The sequence below is a fragment of the Myxocyprinus asiaticus genome, chromosome 36 (assembly GCF_019703515.2).
Source record: "Myxocyprinus asiaticus isolate MX2 ecotype Aquarium Trade chromosome 36, UBuf_Myxa_2, whole genome shotgun sequence".
Lineage (NCBI taxonomy): Eukaryota > Metazoa > Chordata > Actinopteri > Cypriniformes > Catostomidae > Myxocyprinus > Myxocyprinus asiaticus.
The window spans coordinates 40561411-40582254 of record NC_059379.1 but is presented as its reverse complement, the minus strand read 5'-3'; the positions used below and the strand labels follow the sequence as shown (position 1 = coordinate 40582254).

At 37.5% G+C, this 20844-nt stretch overlaps 2 protein-coding genes across 2 annotated transcripts in view; both read left to right on the top strand.

Moving 5' to 3' along the window:
* Positions 1–5074, top strand: part of zgc:174164 (uncharacterized protein LOC570656 homolog) — a 31119-nt gene extending 26045 nt beyond the window's left edge. Inside the window, exons 20-22 of the mRNA XM_051674473.1 lie at positions 2423–2507; positions 2738–2784; positions 4457–5074. Coding sequence (XP_051530433.1) covers positions 2423–2507; positions 2738–2784; positions 4457–4514 — 190 coding nt within the window. The 3' untranslated portion in view covers positions 4515–5074. The remainder of the gene's footprint in view (positions 1–2422; positions 2508–2737; positions 2785–4456) is intronic.
* Positions 5075–6461: 1387 nt separating this feature from the next.
* On the top strand, positions 6462–17336 carry LOC127427137 (Golgi to ER traffic protein 4 homolog). The gene is made up of 9 exons (XM_051674553.1): positions 6462–6659; positions 8090–8168; positions 8271–8352; positions 10209–10358; positions 10450–10588; positions 11009–11149; positions 11239–11314; positions 16277–16349; positions 16598–17336. The coding sequence occupies exons 1-9, from the start codon at positions 6520–6522 to the stop codon at positions 16684–16686; spliced, it is 969 nt and encodes a 322-aa protein (XP_051530513.1). The 5' UTR covers positions 6462–6519; the 3' UTR covers positions 16687–17336.
* The last annotated feature ends 3508 nt before the right edge of the window (positions 17337–20844 follow it).

Here is a 20844-nt window from a genome sequence, read left to right as displayed (position 1 = left end):
GTGGCCTTCAGCTCATCTGCATTTTTTGGTCTCTTGTTTCTCATTTTCCTCTTGACAATACCCCATAGATTCTCTATGGGGTTCAGGTCTGGTGAGTTTGCTGGCCAGTCAAGCACACCAACACCATGATCATTTAACCAACTTTTGGTGCTTTTGGCAGTGTGGGCAGGTGCCAAATCCTGCTGGAAAATGAAATCAGCATCTTTAAAAAGCTGGTCAGCAGAAGGAAGCCTGAAGTGCTCCAAAATTTCTTGGTAAACGGGTGCAGTGACTTTGGTTTTCAAAAAACACAATGGACCAACACCAGCAGATGACATTGCACCCCAAATCATCACAGACTGTGGAAACTTAACACTGGACTTCAAGCAACTTGGGCTATGAGCTTCTCCACCCTTCCTCCAGACTCTAGGACCTTGGTTTCCAAATGAAATACAAAACTTGCTCTCATCTGAAAAGAGGACTTTGGAACACTGGACAACAGTCCAGTTCTTCTTCTCCTTAGCCCAGGTAAGATGCCTCTGACGTTGTCTGTGGTTCAGGAGTGGCTTAACAAGAGGAATACGACAACTGTAGCCAAATTCCTTGACACGTCTGTGTGTGGTGGCTCTTGATGCCTTGACCCCAGCCTCAGTCCATTTCTTGTGAAGTTCACCCAGATTCTTGAATCGATTTTGCTTGACAATCATAAGGCTGCGGTTCTCTTGGTTGGTTGTGCATCTTTTTCTTCCACACTTTTTCCTTCCACTCAACTTTCTGTTAACATGCTTGGATACAGCACTCTGTGAACAGCCAGCTTCTTTGGCAATGAATGTTTGTGGCTTACCCTCCTTGTGAAGGGTGTCAATGATTGTCTTCTGGACAACTGTCAGATCAGCAGTCTTCCCCATGATTGTGTAGCCTAGAGAACCAAACTGAGAGACCATTTTGAAGGCTCAGGAAACCTTTGCAGGTGTTTTGAGTTGATTAGCTGATTGGCATGTCACCATATTCTAATTTTTTGAGATAGTGAATTGGTGGGTTTTTGTTAAATGTGAGCCAAAATCATCACAATTAAAAGAACCAAAGACTTAAACTACTTCAGTCTGTGTGCATTGAATTTATTTAATACACGAATTTCACAATTTGAGTTGAATTACTGAAATAAATGAACTTTTCCACGACATTCTAATTTATTGAGATGCACCTATATATAAAGAATGTACTGGATAAATAAATCAAGATGAAAGTATCTTTTAAAAATATCTTCAAGTAACCACTGAATTATAGGTAAAAAAGTACTCTAGGATTTTTATGAAGCTTAATTTAGTAACAAGTACACTGTAAAAACAAAAATATTTTGTTTTATCTCAAAATCCTTGAAACAAGTTAAAATTACCTGAGAATCAACACTGCATTATATATTTTGGCTGGATTTTAAGAAAATATATCTAGAATATGTGTAATTTTTACTTGTTTATGTAAAAATCTGTGTTCCAGTGTGGCACTTAAAATGGAAGTCAATAGGGCCAATCCGTAAACATTACAATACTCACTTTTTCAAAAGTATAGACACAAGAGCTAAACAATATGTGTGTTCATATAATTTTAGTGTGACACTTATAACCGAGATTTGGCTCCGTTACAATGTGTATTTACAAAATTAAGCTTTTTAAAGCCTATAGATTCACCAGATGAAGAGTTTTGTATGTATATATTTCACCAGATCAGGTTTATTGATAAGGAATAATAAACTAAACTAGAGGAAAAAATGTAAACAAAATATCGGCAACTATCGGCATATATTTATTCCGATAACTGATGGTTCCAAAAAGCAACTATCAATACCGATTAATCGGTAAAACTGATATATCGGTCTATCTCTAATTTGTTGACTGTGTTTTATTGTCGAAATTGTTGTTAATGTTTACTACAGCATAGTACCAAATTTACCATGATCACTAGAACATTTACACAGACATTCCTTTTAAATGAATCTAAAATTTTACACCTGCTTTCTGTGAGCTGTTATAGCTGCAGAATCAACCACACTCTGTAATGAGCCTCATTTGCATAGAGAGTTGGTGTGTTTGTGTAACAAAATGACAATGACTTTAAAAGTCAATGGTGCAGCTCTATACCAGCGCATATATCAAGCATATAGCACCTTAATTACTGGTGGTATGTGAAAACACCAACGTGTAAATACCACACGCTTAACTAGTGGCACAATGTTTTGGACTTCAAGGTTGACTGCAAATGAATGTCAACAAACACGACCCCCCCCCCCCCCCCCCCACACACACACACACACACACACACACAACCCAATATACTTCCTAAACCATTTCAGAAGTTCAACAAATATACAATAGATCTATAAATTGCCCTGTAGAACTCTGTGAAAAATGGTCTGAAGTGAATATTTTCTATTGTTTTACAACAGATCTAACAATGCAGCAAACGGCTCCACGAATGCACAGACAAACGGCACTGCGACAAGAGCGTCCACCCCGCAGTCTATGACACAGGTTTAAGCAACAAAACACCACCAATATTACAAATACATTGATATACATTAGCTGTTCTGAGCTTTGTATGTAAATAATATAAATATGTGCCAGACATTAATGACAGATTTAAATTCATTAGCTGTGCTTTCATTTCCACAATTCACTGTCCTGAGAAAACTGAAGTTACTCTAATGAACTGCCCTGGCTAAACAAATGTTCTGTATGAAAACTTTATTTATTTTTTTCAGCCAAATACAGCAGCATATCGAGTGGATACTTCAGTAACTCAGCCAAGGTAATGTCTAAAGAACTGTACCCAACCCACTTTCAGTAGGTTTTCTTTGCTTCCGGTTAATCATCAGTGTTGTTTGCTAAGGCGAGTGTCACTCATATGGTTAATGAACTGAACAAATCCCTAATCTGCTTGTTAAAGAAATACCTTACCTGTACCTGTGCTACTACCTAAGTGAACAAACTTACAATTTTCACCTGGTGGATGATTTATATCTAGAGATCAGGGGCCAGATTCATGAAAATTCTTCTTAACTACCATTTCTTCTTAAAGGGTCATGAAACCCCCTTATTTCAGCCCCAATTTTCACACCTCGGACTGAAAAAAGACTCAATGGTAGGGAAAATATGTGGGCCAGTATTGTAGGCAGGAAGATGGGAAAATGGGAAAAAAACACACAGACAGACAGAGCTGGCTGAACCTCACATTATGAGTGGATATTAAAAAAAAGAAAAGTTTTGGGCTGTATATTATAATTAATAATTATAATTATATTTATTTATCACACATTATACATTTGCACATATACAGTGAAATTCTTTTTTTCACATATCCCAGCTAAGCTGGGGTCAGAGTGCAGGGTCAGCCATGATATGGCACCCCTGGAGCAGATAGGGTCAAGGGCCCAACAGTGGCAACTTGGCAGTGCTGGGGCTTGAACCCCTGACCTTCTGATCAGTAACCCAGAGCCTTAGCCGCTGAGCCACCACTGCCCCAAATGTATTAATCATGGGACATTAGAACTGTATGCATATTTGAATGTTGTGTTCAGAACAGCAGTCAGAGCAGACACTACCATCAAAACCAGCACTGCTCTGAGACGAAACATTCCTTTATAAATATTTATTATAAGGATTGTTTCGGGTTCAATACAAGTTAAACTCTATTGACAGTATTTGTGGCACAATGTTGATTGGCACAGAAAACAATTTCAACTCATTCCTCTTTTTCTAAAGACAAAAATTGCATGCAGCAAGGCACATGCAAAGAAAGTAAATGGGTCCAATACACAAAACATTAAATACACACTGTTTTTAAAAGTATAGCCACAATAAAGTAAATAAAAAAACTTGTCAGCAAAAGTTAGTGTTCCTGAAAAAAACAACGACTTAAGAACAATCTTAAGAAAATAGATAAGAATTTTCTTAAGAAAAAAATTAAATGGGTCAAGGCACTATTTTTTTTAAAATCCCTGATGTCCACTTATAATGTTACATTTTTTTTTTTTTTTTTTGCACCAAAACTATATGTACTATATGATCATTTTTCACCCTGTCTCTGGCCCTCTGAATGAAATGCTGTTTTGGCCTCAGCATCTCCTTTAAACTTCAATGTAAATGTCCGCTGTTCTGATTTTGATTATGATTTTTTCCTCAGTGAGAACCTCCGGCTCTTGTCTACTGAAGCTTTTTTATTCTTTTCCTCCATGTCAAATTAAAAGTTGCCAAATGGTAAAATCTTATGACGGTTAATGTGGTTAAACTAACACCTCTCACTTTACATTCAAAAGGCGCTTGCTACTTAAAAAACCTTAACAGATAGATCAGTTTAGCGTAACGATTTACCAGTGTTGAAGTACTGAATTTGTTGTATTAGACAAGGAAACCTCCTCTTTCATTGTTGTACAACACTGCAATATCATGCATCTGGATTCACCTGCTTTTCACCCTTACAGACAAGGACCAGGTGTCCCCAAACCCATCCCACCCAGACAGACCCCAGTACCAGTATGAAGGCATGACACTGCACAGTTAGTGCTTCCTGTATTATAAGAGATGTTTTAACTGAATCCACTTTATAAAGTCGATCCTCTTTCCTCCAAATCATCACCTGAACTAGAGTTGAAAACAGATGAAGGACTAACGCTGATCAGGACAAAAGTATATGTTGCCTAAAGTCATTAAAATGTTTACTGAAAATTTGTATCAATATTTCCCACAGTGACTCCATACGATGACCTCTAACACACATGAACGTTATTATTTCTCATTTTGCCTTTGGGGGAGTTTATGGTATTTTTCTCCCTTGGACTAAACTGCACTGTGGAATTAATCTAGAAATTGTTTTAGATATTTGACTTGTTTTCTACATTCAGAATGACTGTTATACTATATATTAACTGTTGACTGTTATATGTTTATTATAATGTAATGTGGCCATTTTGTTAGCCCTTTTAACAGTTTTGTTGATCTACATTTTAAAAGTTGTAATGTTTCCCTCAAAATCTCTATTTTAAGTGTACCTTGAATGTAAGAATCGGAGTAATAAAATATTTTGTATATTGAAACTGTAAGCCTGACTGCAGAACTGTTTGTGCTCATGAAAAACACAAATAGCACAATCAGAAAGGCCTGTTACGTAAAGGAATATTCCGGGTTCAATACAGATTCAGCTCAATCGACAACATTTGTGACGATGTTGATTACCACAAAAATTTATTTAGACTCATCCCTTTTTTTCTTTAAAAAATCACAAATGTGTGTTCCAGTGAGACACTTACAATGGAAGTCAATGCGGTCAATCTGTAAACATTAAAATACTCAAATGTTTCAAAAGTATAGACACAAGACATAAACAATATGTGTGTTAACATGATTTTACTTTGAGAAAATCACTTACTAACCACATCTGTGGAAAGATATAGCCAATTTTACAAATTCATTACCATGATGATGTAATCCTGTAAATAAATAATTACCCTGTAATCCTGGTAATTAAGTAGTCCGTTGCAAAAATTATCATTTAAAACAACTTTACAGCTCAAATAATAAATATTAAATTATAAACTTCACATTTCTGCCTTTAAACCCTCCAAACATTGGCTCCATTGACTTCCATTGTAAATGCCTCACTGTAACCGACTTTACTTTTTTAAAGTTATTATTCATGTTTTTAATTGTTGTGGTAACAAAGTCTTTTTAGTAAGTCGGGTCACTTGGAAATCCTTCTTTGGAACGCTCCCAGGCAGCTATTTTTCTACGTAAACAAGCGGCATACACGTACAGCTCCTATCTACTTGAATGGGGAAAGACCGAAATCTCCAAAACGGTTGGTCAAGATTACAATCAAAGAACATATTATAAATCAGCAATAAAATCTGACTACACATGTATCATATATTATGCTTCTTTCCCTCAGATCACGCTAAAAAACGCAATTGTCCCGGCTTGTGTAGCTAATGCACATGCGCGTTCTATACTTGATTGACAGGCGATGTCTGCATCTAAATGGTGATTGGCTCTTTTACCTGTAAGGCGGGACTTTCCTTTCTTTTTCCGTTGGGCGTTCCAATTTCTCCAATTCATTTTAATAGAAGTGACCTGTCTCTGCTAAAAATATCTCTGTTGGTAATCAACATTATGCCACAAATGCTGTTGATTGAGCTTGTGTCGAACACAGAATATTCCTTTGACACGGTTATGTTAGCCTAATGGTGACTGAGTATTAGTCATTTTCTACACTCCTTCACTGTACTACAATCTTGTTTTCAATCTTGCTGGTAAACTTGCAAAATTGATCTTTGCAAAGTATGCTGTACAGTTACGCCCTAAAATTACCACTTTTATATGTTTATTGCATTTCTCTTAAATGTGGAAACTGCAGTTCGTATTTCCAGAACAGAACAAATATAAATATAAAGTGAAGTTCCGTCTGTCTGTCTGTGTGTGTGAATGTGAGTACGGCGAGTCTGAGGGCTCAGACAGTGACCGTCATCGCGTTTGGTTGGTGTGAGCAGTCATGTCGGAGCAGGAGTCTCTGAAGAACTCCAGCGCGAGGAACCGCGGAGGAGTGCAGCGGGTGGAGGGCAAACTCAGAGCCAGTGTGGAGAGAGGAGATTACTATGAGGCCCATCAGATGTACCGCACATTATTCTTCAGGTGAGATTTAACGCGTATACTAATAGTGAGCGGCTCGGGCCTGTCGCTTCCAGATCTTTCTTGTTGTCAACCGAGCCCGTTCCTCACGCTGATTGGTCGGCTGCCCACTCTGACACGCCCCGTGCATCACATCGTTATTCTGATTGGCCATCGTAGACGTCAGTCAAGAGAAATGATCAGCAAGCTCCTTTAGCTACATGCTAATGTGAAGAACAAGGTTGATTGGCAACTGTGGTAACGGAATAATAATGTATCAATTGTTTGATAATGAATATAACAACCCATACCAATGTTATGCTATATGACAGACAGATGATTGCTGACATGTGGTAGAACTTAGGCTTTTTAACAGTACGGCTAGTCAACCAGTGCACCTAACCAGCTGAATTTCACTTTGTCTAAATTGTACAATTTTCTTCACCCTTTTTAAATTCATAAGTTAAATTCAGACATTGTGTGAAAAAAAAAAAAACGTAAAACACCCTGAGTGCTGTACATCTGTCATTCATCCTTTTGTTAACCTGCTGTATCTCTACAAAAATCACCTCATGCTTTTCAAATAGTCTCAAACCCTAGTGTGCTCCCTACGTAGTCAGCATTTTGGGCGTAGTCTCAAAATCAACCCAGATGGCGTGATTTATTTTTTTTATTTTTGGTGGGCATCGTGGGTTTCGTGCTGACAGAATATTTGGGCATCATAGTCTCAAAACCCAGTGTGCTCCCTTCCTAGACAGCATTTTATATATATATATATATATATATATATATCATATAGTGTGCTGCCTACCTAGATGGCATTTTGTGTATCTCAGTCTGAAAACCTACAGACTGTGTTTGTAGATGCCGTTTTTGGGAAATTCAAAATTTAGTGTGCTGCCTTTCTAGACAGCATGTTTGGGCATCATAGTCACAACACGTAGTACACTACCTACCTACTACCTAGATGGTACAGTGTTTTTAGCTGTCATATTTCCACCTACCTAGGCCATCATAGTTTCTGTACCTTGTGTGCTGCCTAACTTGACAGAATTTTTGGACATCATGGTCTCAAACCCAAATCGACCTGTACAGTGTTAATAAATGTGTCATGTAGTCTCAAAACCCAGTGTGCTCCCTACCTAGACAGCATTTTTAGGCTTCATAGTTTTGACCGCTAGTGTGCTGTCTGCCTTGACAGCATCTTTGGGCTCTGTAGTGCTGAAACCAAGTAAGCTGTCTACTAAGATGGCTTATTTTTTTAAATCAAGATCTCCAAACCTACTGAGCTACCAAAGTAGACAGCATTTTTGGGCATCATGGTTTCAAAACCCGGTTTGCTGCAGCCTACATTAGCTAATACGAGATCTTCAAGAATAAACTAGTGTGCCAGTGTGTGATGTGTAATGATGTCATGTTAATTATGTTCATAATAATGTGTTGTCTGGCTGCAGGTATATGTCACAATTGAAGCACGCAGAGGCCCGAGAGTTGATGTACAATGGAGCATTGCTCTTCTTTAGTTATAATCAGGTATGTATTATCAATCGGAGTGTATAATTCATTCAGTCCTGAATGCTCTCCACTGGTCTCTGTTGTTACTGAGAAAGACTTTTGCTGTGTGTTTCCCAACAGCAAAACAGTGCTGCAGATCTGTCCATGCTGGTACTAGAGTCACTGGAGAAATCTGGGGCCAAAGTAGATGACCACACACAAGGTGAGTTTCATGTGCAAGTTATGTTGGTGTCTGCTATTCATTTGGAAAACAATGTAAAGTAAGAGGTGGGGTTACTTTACGGTTAACTTTATCGGTTAACTTTACAACAAAATAAAAGTGATTGTACAGCATCCAGGATTCAAACCTGGAAATATGAGGGTATTTTAAAGCTTGGAAAAGTAATTGAAAAGTCATTCTATAGTGAATATACATTTTTCTTCATCACTTAGACATTACTCTTGTGTAGAGCTTGATTAGAATAAAAACTTCCTCACAAGACAAAGTGATGTTTGATTTGTGAGTCGTTCATTTGTATTCAAGGTGTAAGGAAATGTTGTTGTGTTTTTGTTTTTTGAGTCATTAAATCAAAACTTTTGTTGAAAATGTGTCGCACAATAAACCCAGACAGGGTGATCAGGAACCCAATGCAAAGCGGAGACTCTTGTATCACCCTGAAGGGGTTTACTTTGCAATAACAACTGGCTAACTGTACATTATCCCGTTTATTACACATCTACTAACCAAATAAATAAATACATGGACATAAAATATTGATTTGCGTTGATATTATGTAATTTGAGAAGAAAGAATTCGCTGAACAGCTGAAATGAACCTCTTGGTGTGTATTGTGTGAAAATGACCGTCTGACTCCTCATTATCCAGCTTATTACAAGACTACTTGCCAAATAAATAAATAAATGCACATAAAACATTGATTTGAGTTGAAATTATTTCATTAGCTTACTTGTAGAGATCACACAGTGATCCGAGAAGCAGAAGAGATGACTCGCAGAACCCAGATGAGCAGTCTGATACGTGGATATGCAGTTGTTACTGAGAAATATCAGACCACTAGGTGGCGCCATTACCAGTCAGGATCGAGTATTCCAGAGAGCAGTGTAACAATGTATGATAGCTCTGTGATCGCAAATGGCTCTGTTTAATAAGTAAATATAGTGTGCGTCCGCAGCGCATTAGTGAATGACGCAGCTCTGTTGACACACAAAAAGCACGCGCATGCTGTTGATGTGTTCGCGCGCCACACGAACAACATCTCAGATGTAGATGCTCAGTAGTTCGGTTCGCTTATAACATGCATTGAGAACGGCACCGGATTAACATTTCACCAGATTTTAAATAAGAAGCAAATTAAACTACTGTGAACTAGCCCACATACAGACACTTACAGGACTTCCTGGAGTTTCTGACATCAAAATAAATGCCAGAGGGTTTTAAAGTTAAAGATGCACGATTTAAATATATTACTATTAGATTATAAAATTCTAAAGTCAATAATAATAATGGTAATCTATTATTAATATTGTTATCATTATTATTTGTTTACAAATTACAACAATATATAAGTTGACTGGGTGCCTAAAAATAACTGTGAATGAAAAGTGGACTGATATCTTACAACTAAAGTGAACAAGAGATCTGAATCCTGTAAAGTCCAGATACAAGTTGAAAAAATTGTACAAAGAAAACTGGCTTCTTTTCTACTGAAGATTTTCACTTGAATTTCTGTTAGATTTGCTGTGCTACATTATCCAGCAGACTAGTTTATAATAAAGATTTTCTTAATAGACTATACATTTATATTGAAATAATGTGTAGTAGTTAATGTGTTTCTTTACATATATAAAAAGTAACCCCGATTAGATCACACAATGAAGTATTGAAATTCTAAACTGATTATGAAACAACAACACTGGTATTGGTCGATACTGAAGTTTCCGAAAAAGTGGTATTGGTGCATCCCTAATTTTAAACTAAATTTTTCACCATCTTGGACGTCATTTATTTTTGATTGATTCTTATAACATGTGTTATAACATGAGCATTGTTTGTTCCAGAGCATTTGGCGAAACTCTTCAGCCTGATGGACCCGAACTCCCCCGAGCGAGTGGCGTTTGTCTCCAGAGCGATCAAGTGGTCGTCAGGGGGGTCGGGGAAGCTGGGCCACCCCAAACTACACCAGCTGCTCGCACTCACGTTGTGGAAAGGTACAACGGACACATGACCGTAACTGTCCAATCACAGATCAGCTCATGGAGTTTTTCACGAGTAACTCACATCATGTATTTGTGTGTCCAGAGCAAAACTACAGTGAATCACGCTATCATTTCCTGCACTCGTCCGACGGAGAGGGTTGCGCGCAGATGCTGGTGGAATATTCATCAGCGCAGGGATTTCACATGGAGGTGGACATGTTTGTAGCGCAGGCCGTCTTACAGTGAGTCACTTCTGGAGTAATGAGACAAAGTGTGCTGATTGTGTGCTTTTGTTTGAGCTTTAAAGTTTATTTTTAAATTTTTTATGGGAATATGCAAATTCTGTCATCATTTACTCACTCTCGTGTCATTCCATATCCATATGGCTTACTTTCTTATGTTGAACACCGTTTATGGTCATGCTGCTCTTGAGTCCTTTCTGGACAATAAAGTGAATAATACTCTTATGGAGCTTTTTGACATTTTGTTTGGCAAAATTCACTTTCATTGTCTGGAACGAACTGTTTGGACATTCTGCTAAACATTTCTTACAAGAAAGTCATACGGGTTTATAACAAAATGATCAAATGATGGCAGAATTTTCATTTTCAGTTAAACTGTTCCTTTGAAGTTTAGCATTGATCTCAGTGTCTTGACCGCAGGTTCCTCTGTCTAAAAAATAAAACAAGTGCGTCGGTGGTGTTCACCACATACACGCAGAAGCACCCGTCTATAGAGAAGGGCCCTCCGTTTGTTCAGCCTCTGCTCAACTTCCTGTGGTTCCTCCTGCTGGCTGTGGATGGGTGAGACACTGTCCTGTATTCACGCTCGTAATCTGTGGCTCATTATTTCTGGATGTAAAATCATGTGTGTGCATGTGGTTTATTCCAAGTGGGAAGTTGACAGTCTTCACAGTGTTATGTGAGCAATATCAGCCATCACTGAAGAGAGACCCCATGTACAATGAGGTGAGTGACAGTAATGCTCCTTAACCAATCAGTCTGTCTCAATAAACAGTAGCCACTTTTCCACCATAGGGCCAAACCATTCTCATCGCAAAACCGTACCGTTCCAGTTGGCGCAGTTACAGTTTCTTTTTCCACCGTGGTGCCGTGAAATCTGGAGAATGTACAGTGATGTGAAAAAGTGTTTGCCTGATTTCGTTTTTTTGTATATTTCATACTAAATTGTTTTAGATCTTCAAACAAGATAAAACATAAAACAAAGGCAACCTGAGTAAACACAAAATACAGTTTTCAAATATATATGTATTTTTATTGAAGCAAAAAAAGTAATCCAACGCCTATATCACGCATGTGAAAAACTAACTGCCCCCTTAAACTTAATAGCTGGTTGTGCCACCTTTAGCAGCAACAACTGCAACCAAATGCTTCCGATTGCTGGAGATCAGTCTTTCACAGTGCTGTGGTGGAATTTTGGCCCACTCTTCTTTGCAGAACTGCTTTAGTTCAGCCACATTGGAGGGTTTTCGAGCATGAACTGCCCGTTTAAGGTCCTGCCACAGCATCTTAATCGGGTTCAAGTCAGGACTTTGACTAGGCCACTCCAAAACTTTAATTTAGCTTCTTTTGAGACATTCAGAAGTGGACTTACTCCTATGCTTTGGATCATTGACTTGCTGCATAATCCAGTTGCGCTTGAGCTTCAATTTTATTGTAGAGAGCAGAATTCAAGTTTCCCTAAATTATTGCAAGTCGCAATTTCAGATTATTTTATTCTGAATAGGGGCACCCGGCAGGGTTGCCCTCTTTCCCCGTTATTGTTCTGTCTTGCTTGGAACCATTATTAGCCATGATAAGAAAAGAGGATGATTTTCCAAGGGTGGTGGCAGGAGGTGTGGCACATAAGCTTTTGCTTTAAGCAGATGATATTTTATTATTTTTCTCTGACCCTACTAGATCTATGCCTTGCCTCCACAGAATTATTTTTGTTATTAACATTTTTATTAATTCCCTTCAACAAATTAAACATAACAGAAAATGCAGAATCAAATGATATAAAATTAAACCCTTTCCCCCGAACATTCACCCCAAACCCCCACCACCCGACACAAACACGCACCCCAGTGGTCATAAATATTTAGAAACATAAAAAAGAAAAACACAAAATACACACACAAAAAAAAAACAAAGTATACACTCAAAAAACAATAAAATTGCACACACACATTTAAAACTCCACTCCACTGCCCCTCCCCGAGAGCCTTACAAAAATGCCAAATATCTGCCCCATTTTGTATCAAATAAACCCAGATTGCCCAGCCTTCTATACGACATCTCCTCAAATGCCCCAACCCTGCCCATCTCCGTGCACCACTCTTGAAATGAAGGCACTCCAGCAGACTTCCATCCCTTGAGAATAACCCGTCTGCCGATCATAACACTAGCTAGGACCCAATTCTTTATGTATTTATCCCCTACATCAATGACCACCCCATCGCCTAAAATACAGAGTCTGGGGCAAAATGAAATCTGAGTGCCCAGTACATCACACATAAAACTCTGAACCCTCAACCAAAATTCTTGGATCTTAACACACCACCAAAAAACATGGGTTGTGTCCCCATCATCTGATCGGCATCGCCAGCAGATGGGTGTGTCTTTCAGACCAAGCCTATCCAATAGAATCGATGCAAAATCTTAAATTGCCTAAGGCATACCCTTGCATCTCTAGATGTAGACTAGATTTTTTTTTTAGAATCCTAGCCCACACTCACTCCTCCAATACCAAGTTTAAATCTTTCTTCCATAATCTCTTGATAGAAGTTAAAGCTCCGCCCCCCAGACTCTGAATTAGCAGGGAGTAATACATTGATGACTCATGGCCTTTTCCAAAAGCAGCAATCACCTCTCCCAGAGTATCTGCTGCTTTAGGGGGGGTGTATGCTACTCCCAAAAATAGTACAAAGCAGGTGGTGCAACTGTAAATACCTATAAAACCGAGATCTGGGAATCCTAAAATGTTTAACCATGTTTTTAAAAGATCTCAACACTCCACTCTCATATAGGTCACCGAGTGTAGTAACCCCCCCTCACAATCCAATCTGACCAGCAGAAAGGGGACTTATTAATACATAACTTTGGGTTCATCCATATGCTTGAGGCAACATTTAAATAAATGTCAGAATTAAATACTCTGGACACTTTTGTCCGTACAGAGTGCAAATGTGAGATAACGGGGTGTAACTTAACTTCTCCGCTTAGTTTGATAGAAAGGCTTTGAAATGGAGAAATAGGGGCAAGAACTTCCTGTTCAATACAAAACCAGGGAGGGGCTCTCTCAGGTGGAAGTGACTAATGAGCCAAATGTCTGAGACCGAACGCATAGTAATAAAATCTTGGCTAGGACTAGCCCACCTATGTCAATCGGCCTATGCAGCTAACTGAAATGTAATCTGGGACATTTACCAATCCAAATGAAGGACTTCGCTATACTATCAAATTGCTTGAAATAAGAGTGGGGGACATCTATAGGGAGAGACTGAAGCAGGTTGTTGAATTTTGGAATACAATTCATTTTAATAACATTAACCTTCCCAATCATTGATAAATGTAATGAAGCCCACCTGTCCACATCACTCAAAAACCTTTTAATTAAAGGGTCGAAATTAACTCTAACTAAATCACAAAAATTTGCTGGGAATAAAATACCCAAATACTTAATACTCAAACACCTCCACAGAACTATTAATTCCTTTTCCAAGTTCTCAGGATACAAAGTCAATTGGTCTAAATCTGAAGCTTTGGCTCTGACAGCGTACTGTCCAGAAACAGCTTTTCAGCCGGGTGCTTTCCAGTGGCTCAAACAGGGCATTAAGTATTTGGGCATTTTATTCCCAGCAAATTTGTCTGATTTAGTCAGAGTTAATTTTGACCCTTTAATAAAAAGGTTTTTGAATGATGTGGGCAGGTGGGCTTCATTACATTTATCTATGATTGGGAAGGTTAATGTTATTAAAATTAATTGTATTCCAAAATTCAACTACTTGTTTCAATATCTCCCTAATGAAACAAGGGAAGACATTATTATAGAAACACCAGCTCTGTCAACATCGCCAGGTATGTTGTTCGACTGGCTGCCGCTCTTGCCTTTTAATGATGGAAAAATTTAGGTCACACACATTGTAGTGGCAAATGAAAAAACAAAGGACGCTTTCGGATGGACCATCATGAAAGCTCATAAGTGACTGATTTGGAACACTTTACATAGGCAGCAACTTTGCACATCACACAAATGCCGCTCCTCTCGTGAAGCTCACAAGAGACTGGACTCACAATTTCAATAGAGCGCAGCAGTCTGGTTCTGGAAGTAAACCCCGTCCCAAAGTCCTGGTCATTTTCTCATAGGGGATTTGATTTTTCACAATAACAGACCTACCTTGAGCTCTGATGTTGTTCAGTGATGGTGTATGCTTCTATTGAAGCCATCAGTCAGCGTTATTTCAACTTCAAAAAAAAAAAAATAGCAGAATTTGTGGTGTGCTGTGTTCATGTTGTGCTGTAATTACAAGATGGCAACTCAGAGATTCTACTCGGTGCTGTTCACGTCCTCGTACCTCGGAAGTTATCGTTTTTTGTGGCAATGCTCATGGTGCCAAAACAGCTTTGCTGTTCATCAGTTCACCTTTATATGTTTTTGCAAAATACAATGGTATAATGAAAATGGCATATCTCACAGAAATAAGTGTTCAGTACTAGAGGTAGTCTGATATATCATTGCTTTTTGGAACTATCAGTTATCGGCAAAAATATGTTCCGATAGTTGCCAATAGCTTTAATCTAGTAAATGAGTCTATAAAAGTATTTATTTGGTAAATTCTTAAATATAGAGGATTGTAACGGAGCCAACTCTCTGTCATTTCAAAATAAGTGTATTCTGGGGTCTTGTTTATAGTTAAAATTCCCACATTATGCACCAAATCTTCATTTTATTTATTTATTTATTTTTACAGTTATTATTGGGATTTTGGTTGCACTATAAACTGCAGCTGGGATTTTATTCATTTTTGACTCTTGTAGCCTCAATGTCTGTTCCCATCATAGTAAGGAAAGACTTTGTATTTATTTATATAACGTTAAAAAAAATTGTTTTAAAAACTATCAGCTGATTAATCAGTTATCAGCCTTTCCCACCACCTTAGTTATCGGTATCTGCAAAATCCACTATCGGTCAACCTCTATTCACAACTACTAAACTGTTGAGGCCGCTGCCCTGTTGGTTCTTTTACAGGACGTCATGATGGTGAAGTCGGAGCTGAACACTCTTATCTCGTAATTCCGACTTAACATGAATGCACCATAACTATGATCCAGCAGAAAAAGACCCACCAATCAGAGACCCTTTTTCACAGACTGTGATGACGCTTTAGGAGCATAAATTTAGCAAACTTTATACTTTGTGTCATATTACCCTGGAATAAGTTTTAATTTAATTAGCACAGATGTGATGAGGTTTCTAATATAGCTGCTGAGGGAGTGAGGATAAATTTGGCATCTTTCTCTCTTCTGACTGTCATAATCCAACATTTTTTTTTTTTTTTTTTTTTGAAAGTCGTGGAAATGTAATAATGGATTTTTTTCTTTGCTGTTGGTGCAATGAAAAAAATTATAATATTTGCTGTAGTCTCCCATTCATCGCTATAGAAGTTTACCCTGCAGTAGTTTACTTATGCATTCCAAAAGCAGGAAATGTGAAAAAGGGGCCAACAAAGCACGCCAAACGAGCCAGTCAGCTGATGCCGATAATGTCAAAATGGCCAAATATTGCTTAGACAGATATTTAAGCCAGTCTGCTTATAACTTGTATTGATATTATAGTTTTTCTTTCTGATGATTTTGTTTTTTGTCAAGAAGAGTTCCATTTTTGTAACCTAGCAATACATTCTTCTTCTCTTGACCTTTTGACCTCAGTATCTGGACAGAATAGGACAGCTGTTCTTTGGCGTGCCACCTAAACAGTCATCATCATATGGTGGATTGCTAGGTAAGACACACACTTTGCCTTCAGACGTCTCTGCTGTGTACTTTATATATAACAGAACTCAGTCTTAAATTAAACACCGGCAATTTGTGAAAAAAGAGAAGATGTAGACATTATTGCAGAGTTGAAATTCATCTTACACCTGTAATTCATAAGCCAGTCTTTTTCAGCTGTCATATACAACACAATGTAATGTTATGTTCTAAAGAGATGAGGAATCACCCGGTTGTTGTTTGGTTTGTGTGCACTAGGAAACCTGTTGAACAGTCTAATGGGCTCGGGAGAGGACGAGGAGGGTGAGGAAGCTCAGGAGGACAGCAGCCCTATTGAGCTGGACTAGAACGTCCTGGACCGTCACCAATCAGCCCCGTACCAAACCATTCACTGAACTGGACGGTGACCAATCACGCATCCGTTTGGGCACTTTTTTCCAGTAACTCTTTCCTGTTATTGTTGGACTTTGTTCTGTGTATAGTTTTTAAGAATGAAGGTGCAGCATTATCAAACCTCCTGGACTTTCTGTCGAACAAAATTTGTAATGAGAAGAGACAGACGCACATCAAGTGTCATCGTGACGCCCTCCATTTGTAGTTCTGCCGAGCTGCTGGTGTCGGGGGCCCTCGGTTGTGAGAGGGGCCCCGCTGTTACTTTCCTGTCCCACCTCGGGGGTGAAAGTAAACCATTGTATTATTGAAACTAATTAAACTACTCTAACTTATAATCCATGCTGATGTACTTTGATGAATTCTACAGGATGATGGTTCTATCGGAACTAGGCTCGGTTCTGCGTGTCTGTGCACAGGGATTTAATGGTATCCTCGACAGGACAATTCACCGCTTCTTCTGTTACATTGTATGTGTGAAGATGAGAAAAGCACAGATCTTAAAAGGAAACAAATGATGAATGCATTGGAGCATGAATGTGCCATAATTCACTCCCTGCTCGAGTGTAATTGAGCTTAATAAAAGGATAGACATGGATATAACAAAGATTTGTGTCTTGTTTTTCTTTATTTCTGTCGCTCTTAAAGTTAACGTGAAATCAAAATCAAGCTTATTTACTTGCTTAATACACATTCCAGGCCTAACTGTGCACAATTCATCAGTACACGTTACTCTTAAGATTTCTGAAACAAACATTCTTTTCTTTAATCAAAATGTAATAAGTTGTTCCACCTCTGAAATGACTTTCCTTTTGGCCTTTCGTAACCAAGGCCATGTGGGCAATATAGTTATTTACACATTTTAGGTTACTGTTGTAGGTAGGGATGCACCACATTTTTCTTTTCTTTTTAGACAATATGTATGTATTGATGATGATTAAAATCAATGGCTAAAAATGTGAAAAAGACAATTACAAAATGTATTCATTTATATTTGACATATATATAGTCACTTTTTATATTTTAAAATACAAATAAAATGTAAAAGTAAATATGTTTGGGCATAGTTGAATAATGCTCTGTCTTTTTGGAAGAGTTGTGTAAGCGATTAGAACATGACATTTGAGAGTATATAAATGTGTGAAGTTCCCTTCTAAGATTTGTAGCTGTGTAGCGTTGTGTCACGTAAGACGGAGCAACATGGGACAACAATTTTCACAACGTGAGAAGACGGAGAAGAAAAGGTGCTTCTGGAGGTGGACAAGAGCTGGAAAAATCAACACATACAGCAGCTCTGGACAAGATGAGAAAGTCCTGATCACTGATAAATATCTTCTATATTATAGATCAGTACTTCTGATACGACCACAGTATCACGTGACAGCAGCACTGATGGTAAATTAAAACGTGTGTTGTTGACATCAAAAAGTCACTTCATTTACACTGAAAAATGTACAGTTACATTGTAAAAGAAATGGTGTGTTAGCGTTTAAAAAATATATATTTGGCAGATAAATAATGTTAAAAGCTACTGTAAAAACCATACCATTAATGTTGAAAAATTACATTAAATAGGACAAAAGACAATACTTCGTGTGCAATACTTTTGTAAAACAGTTCTTATTTTTTTGTAAGTAATAAAACAACACTACATGCTAGTTCTTTTTACACCAGTGACAACTAGCCCCAGTCTCCCCTATTGTTAAAGTTCAGTCAAAAATGTGTCACTATGTAATTTATAAATTAATGTTCCTACAGGTCCTTGCGTAATTTTTGATTATATTTTGTTTACATAGTTTATTCTTATTTGTATATATATATATATATATTTTTACATACATTAGAGTTTTTGTTGCATTTATGTTGTTTAGTTACTATTTATTTTATTATTTTAGTGTCGTGTGATACCCTGATGGTTTTTTGTCTGTGTGTGTAACTGTGCACTGTTTTATACATGTTTATTAGCTATTGTTCATGAAAAGGCCCATTTTGATTAATTATATATTATTATTTAGCCTTCTTTTTTACCACCTGTTTTTGTATTGTGTGTTTATCAATATAATTTAAGTTACAAAGCAGATTTTTGTAGTTTAGATAAACTGGTATATTACCATTATATCGATTAAATAATGGTTATGGATTGTAAAATATACTGGCATCAAAATGCCATCCCTTCATGTCTGAAATGTGAATTTCTGGCAAACACAGTGGTCAAATTTTGAACAAGTGAAACAAGAGTTTGCAGTGTAGATATGAGTATCCATAAATATCATTTGATTAAAACAAGCTTTTGGTTGATATTACCCTCTTTAGATCAGAATTCTCTTCAGTTTGTCACGAGATCAATGTTCATCCATTCAGTGACCCTGAAGACCTCCCCAACATAGAGGAACTCAAGGGCGCAGGTTTGCTTTGAAAGTTGGTAGGGACATATAGCAAGAATAATATTCAAAATGCTGGTATTAAGAAATTGCGAGAAAGTCAGTCTGGTAATATAGGCAAAATAACATTATTACCTCAAGTCTCATTTCTTATTTCTCTGCCCCACCGTATTATATATTAGCCTTTTTTTAAATGTTTTTTTTTTTTTTTTTTAAGAATTTCTAAAAAATAAACAAATTAAGAACTGTCCACTAGGGCTGCAAGGTCAGGAGGAAAAATGCGATATGCAATGCGATAAACCAACAAATAATGGGTCAAAATAAGATGTTATCTTTTTCAAGAAGATTAACCTCAAGAAAATGATATGAGAAGGGACATGAAGTGACAGTCTGTAAAATGTATTATCCAGCATTAAACAAATGGAAATCTAAACAAAGCATAAATTAACAATTGACGTGTGCAAAATGACATCACAAAATAAAATTATGAGGAGAATGGAACATTGATATTTTCCCCACTTTCTGCTTTTCAACTCCCTTCACTCCAACATAATCATTTCTCATATTGCTTATATGTACTTATATTTTTATCTGAAAAAGTAGGCATCCGAACAATGTAGGCTTTAGGCTTAGCCTACAACTAATTTTTTTTTTCTTTTTTCACAAATGCCATATTTTATTGACGATATTTTCTAATCCCGATGCTCTTCTCCAATGTGCAAAATAAAACATTTATTGGGAGGTATACCAGAATCTTAAAATCCTGAACCTCTGACACAATAGTTCAACTTTTAAGGTGTCTTCTTCAAGAGTTTGGCTTGCCGGCCAAAAAAACAAAGTCCTCCACTGGGCTGCATGCAAAACTCAGGATATTTTTGACAGGAAACATTTTGTACATGAAAAGTATGCTTGTTTAAATCTACTAGTTTCAAGGATTAGATGTAAAATACCCATGCAAATCCGCCCGCTTAATCTCCAGAAAATTATTTTTGTAAAATCTTACAAACCAAGCCAAGTGACAACAATGTTTAATTGTTGTTAAAATTTAAAATAAAAATATAGTATGAAGTTAAAGTATTTTATGTGTGGTAAAATTGCCCAAATATTGGTTGGGACATTTCAGATTTTCTGAAAGTTGATAGGGACATGTCCCAATCATCCCTACCTAAAATTATGCCAATGTCATCTCCTACGTAGAGGATCAGCAAGTGCAGGAGTCCTCCAAACTCTAGTGCATACTACCATGGGCGCCTGCAAGATTTCATCTGAGGGTACGCACAGAAATCTGCGTAATACAACCTTATATCTTGGAGGGTTGCAAAAACAACACAAAAGCATTCAATTCTGGTGACTTTGAGAGAAGCATTTTTTGCATTTTCTCGAGTATGAGTAGTGTTCATGTAACTATTGGCTAAATAATTTCTTTCAGTAACCGTTCAGAACAAACGTGTTCTCGCACTGAAAAAACAAAACACACCACAACAATTAGAGTAGTTTAAGTCTAGACTAAAGACTAATCTATTTAGCCAAGCATACACCTAATTTATCCCTCAACTCATAATTAGGCTGCTTTAGTTAGGTCTGCCAGAACTGGAATCACTTCCCATAATATATAACTCTGCAATAAATTGAATGGCATCTACTCTAATATTATTCTATTTGTTTCCCTGTCTCAACCTCGGGATTCATATCCCGAGGTTACCAGAGCCAGCCAGATCCAGCTCCGTTCCTGCT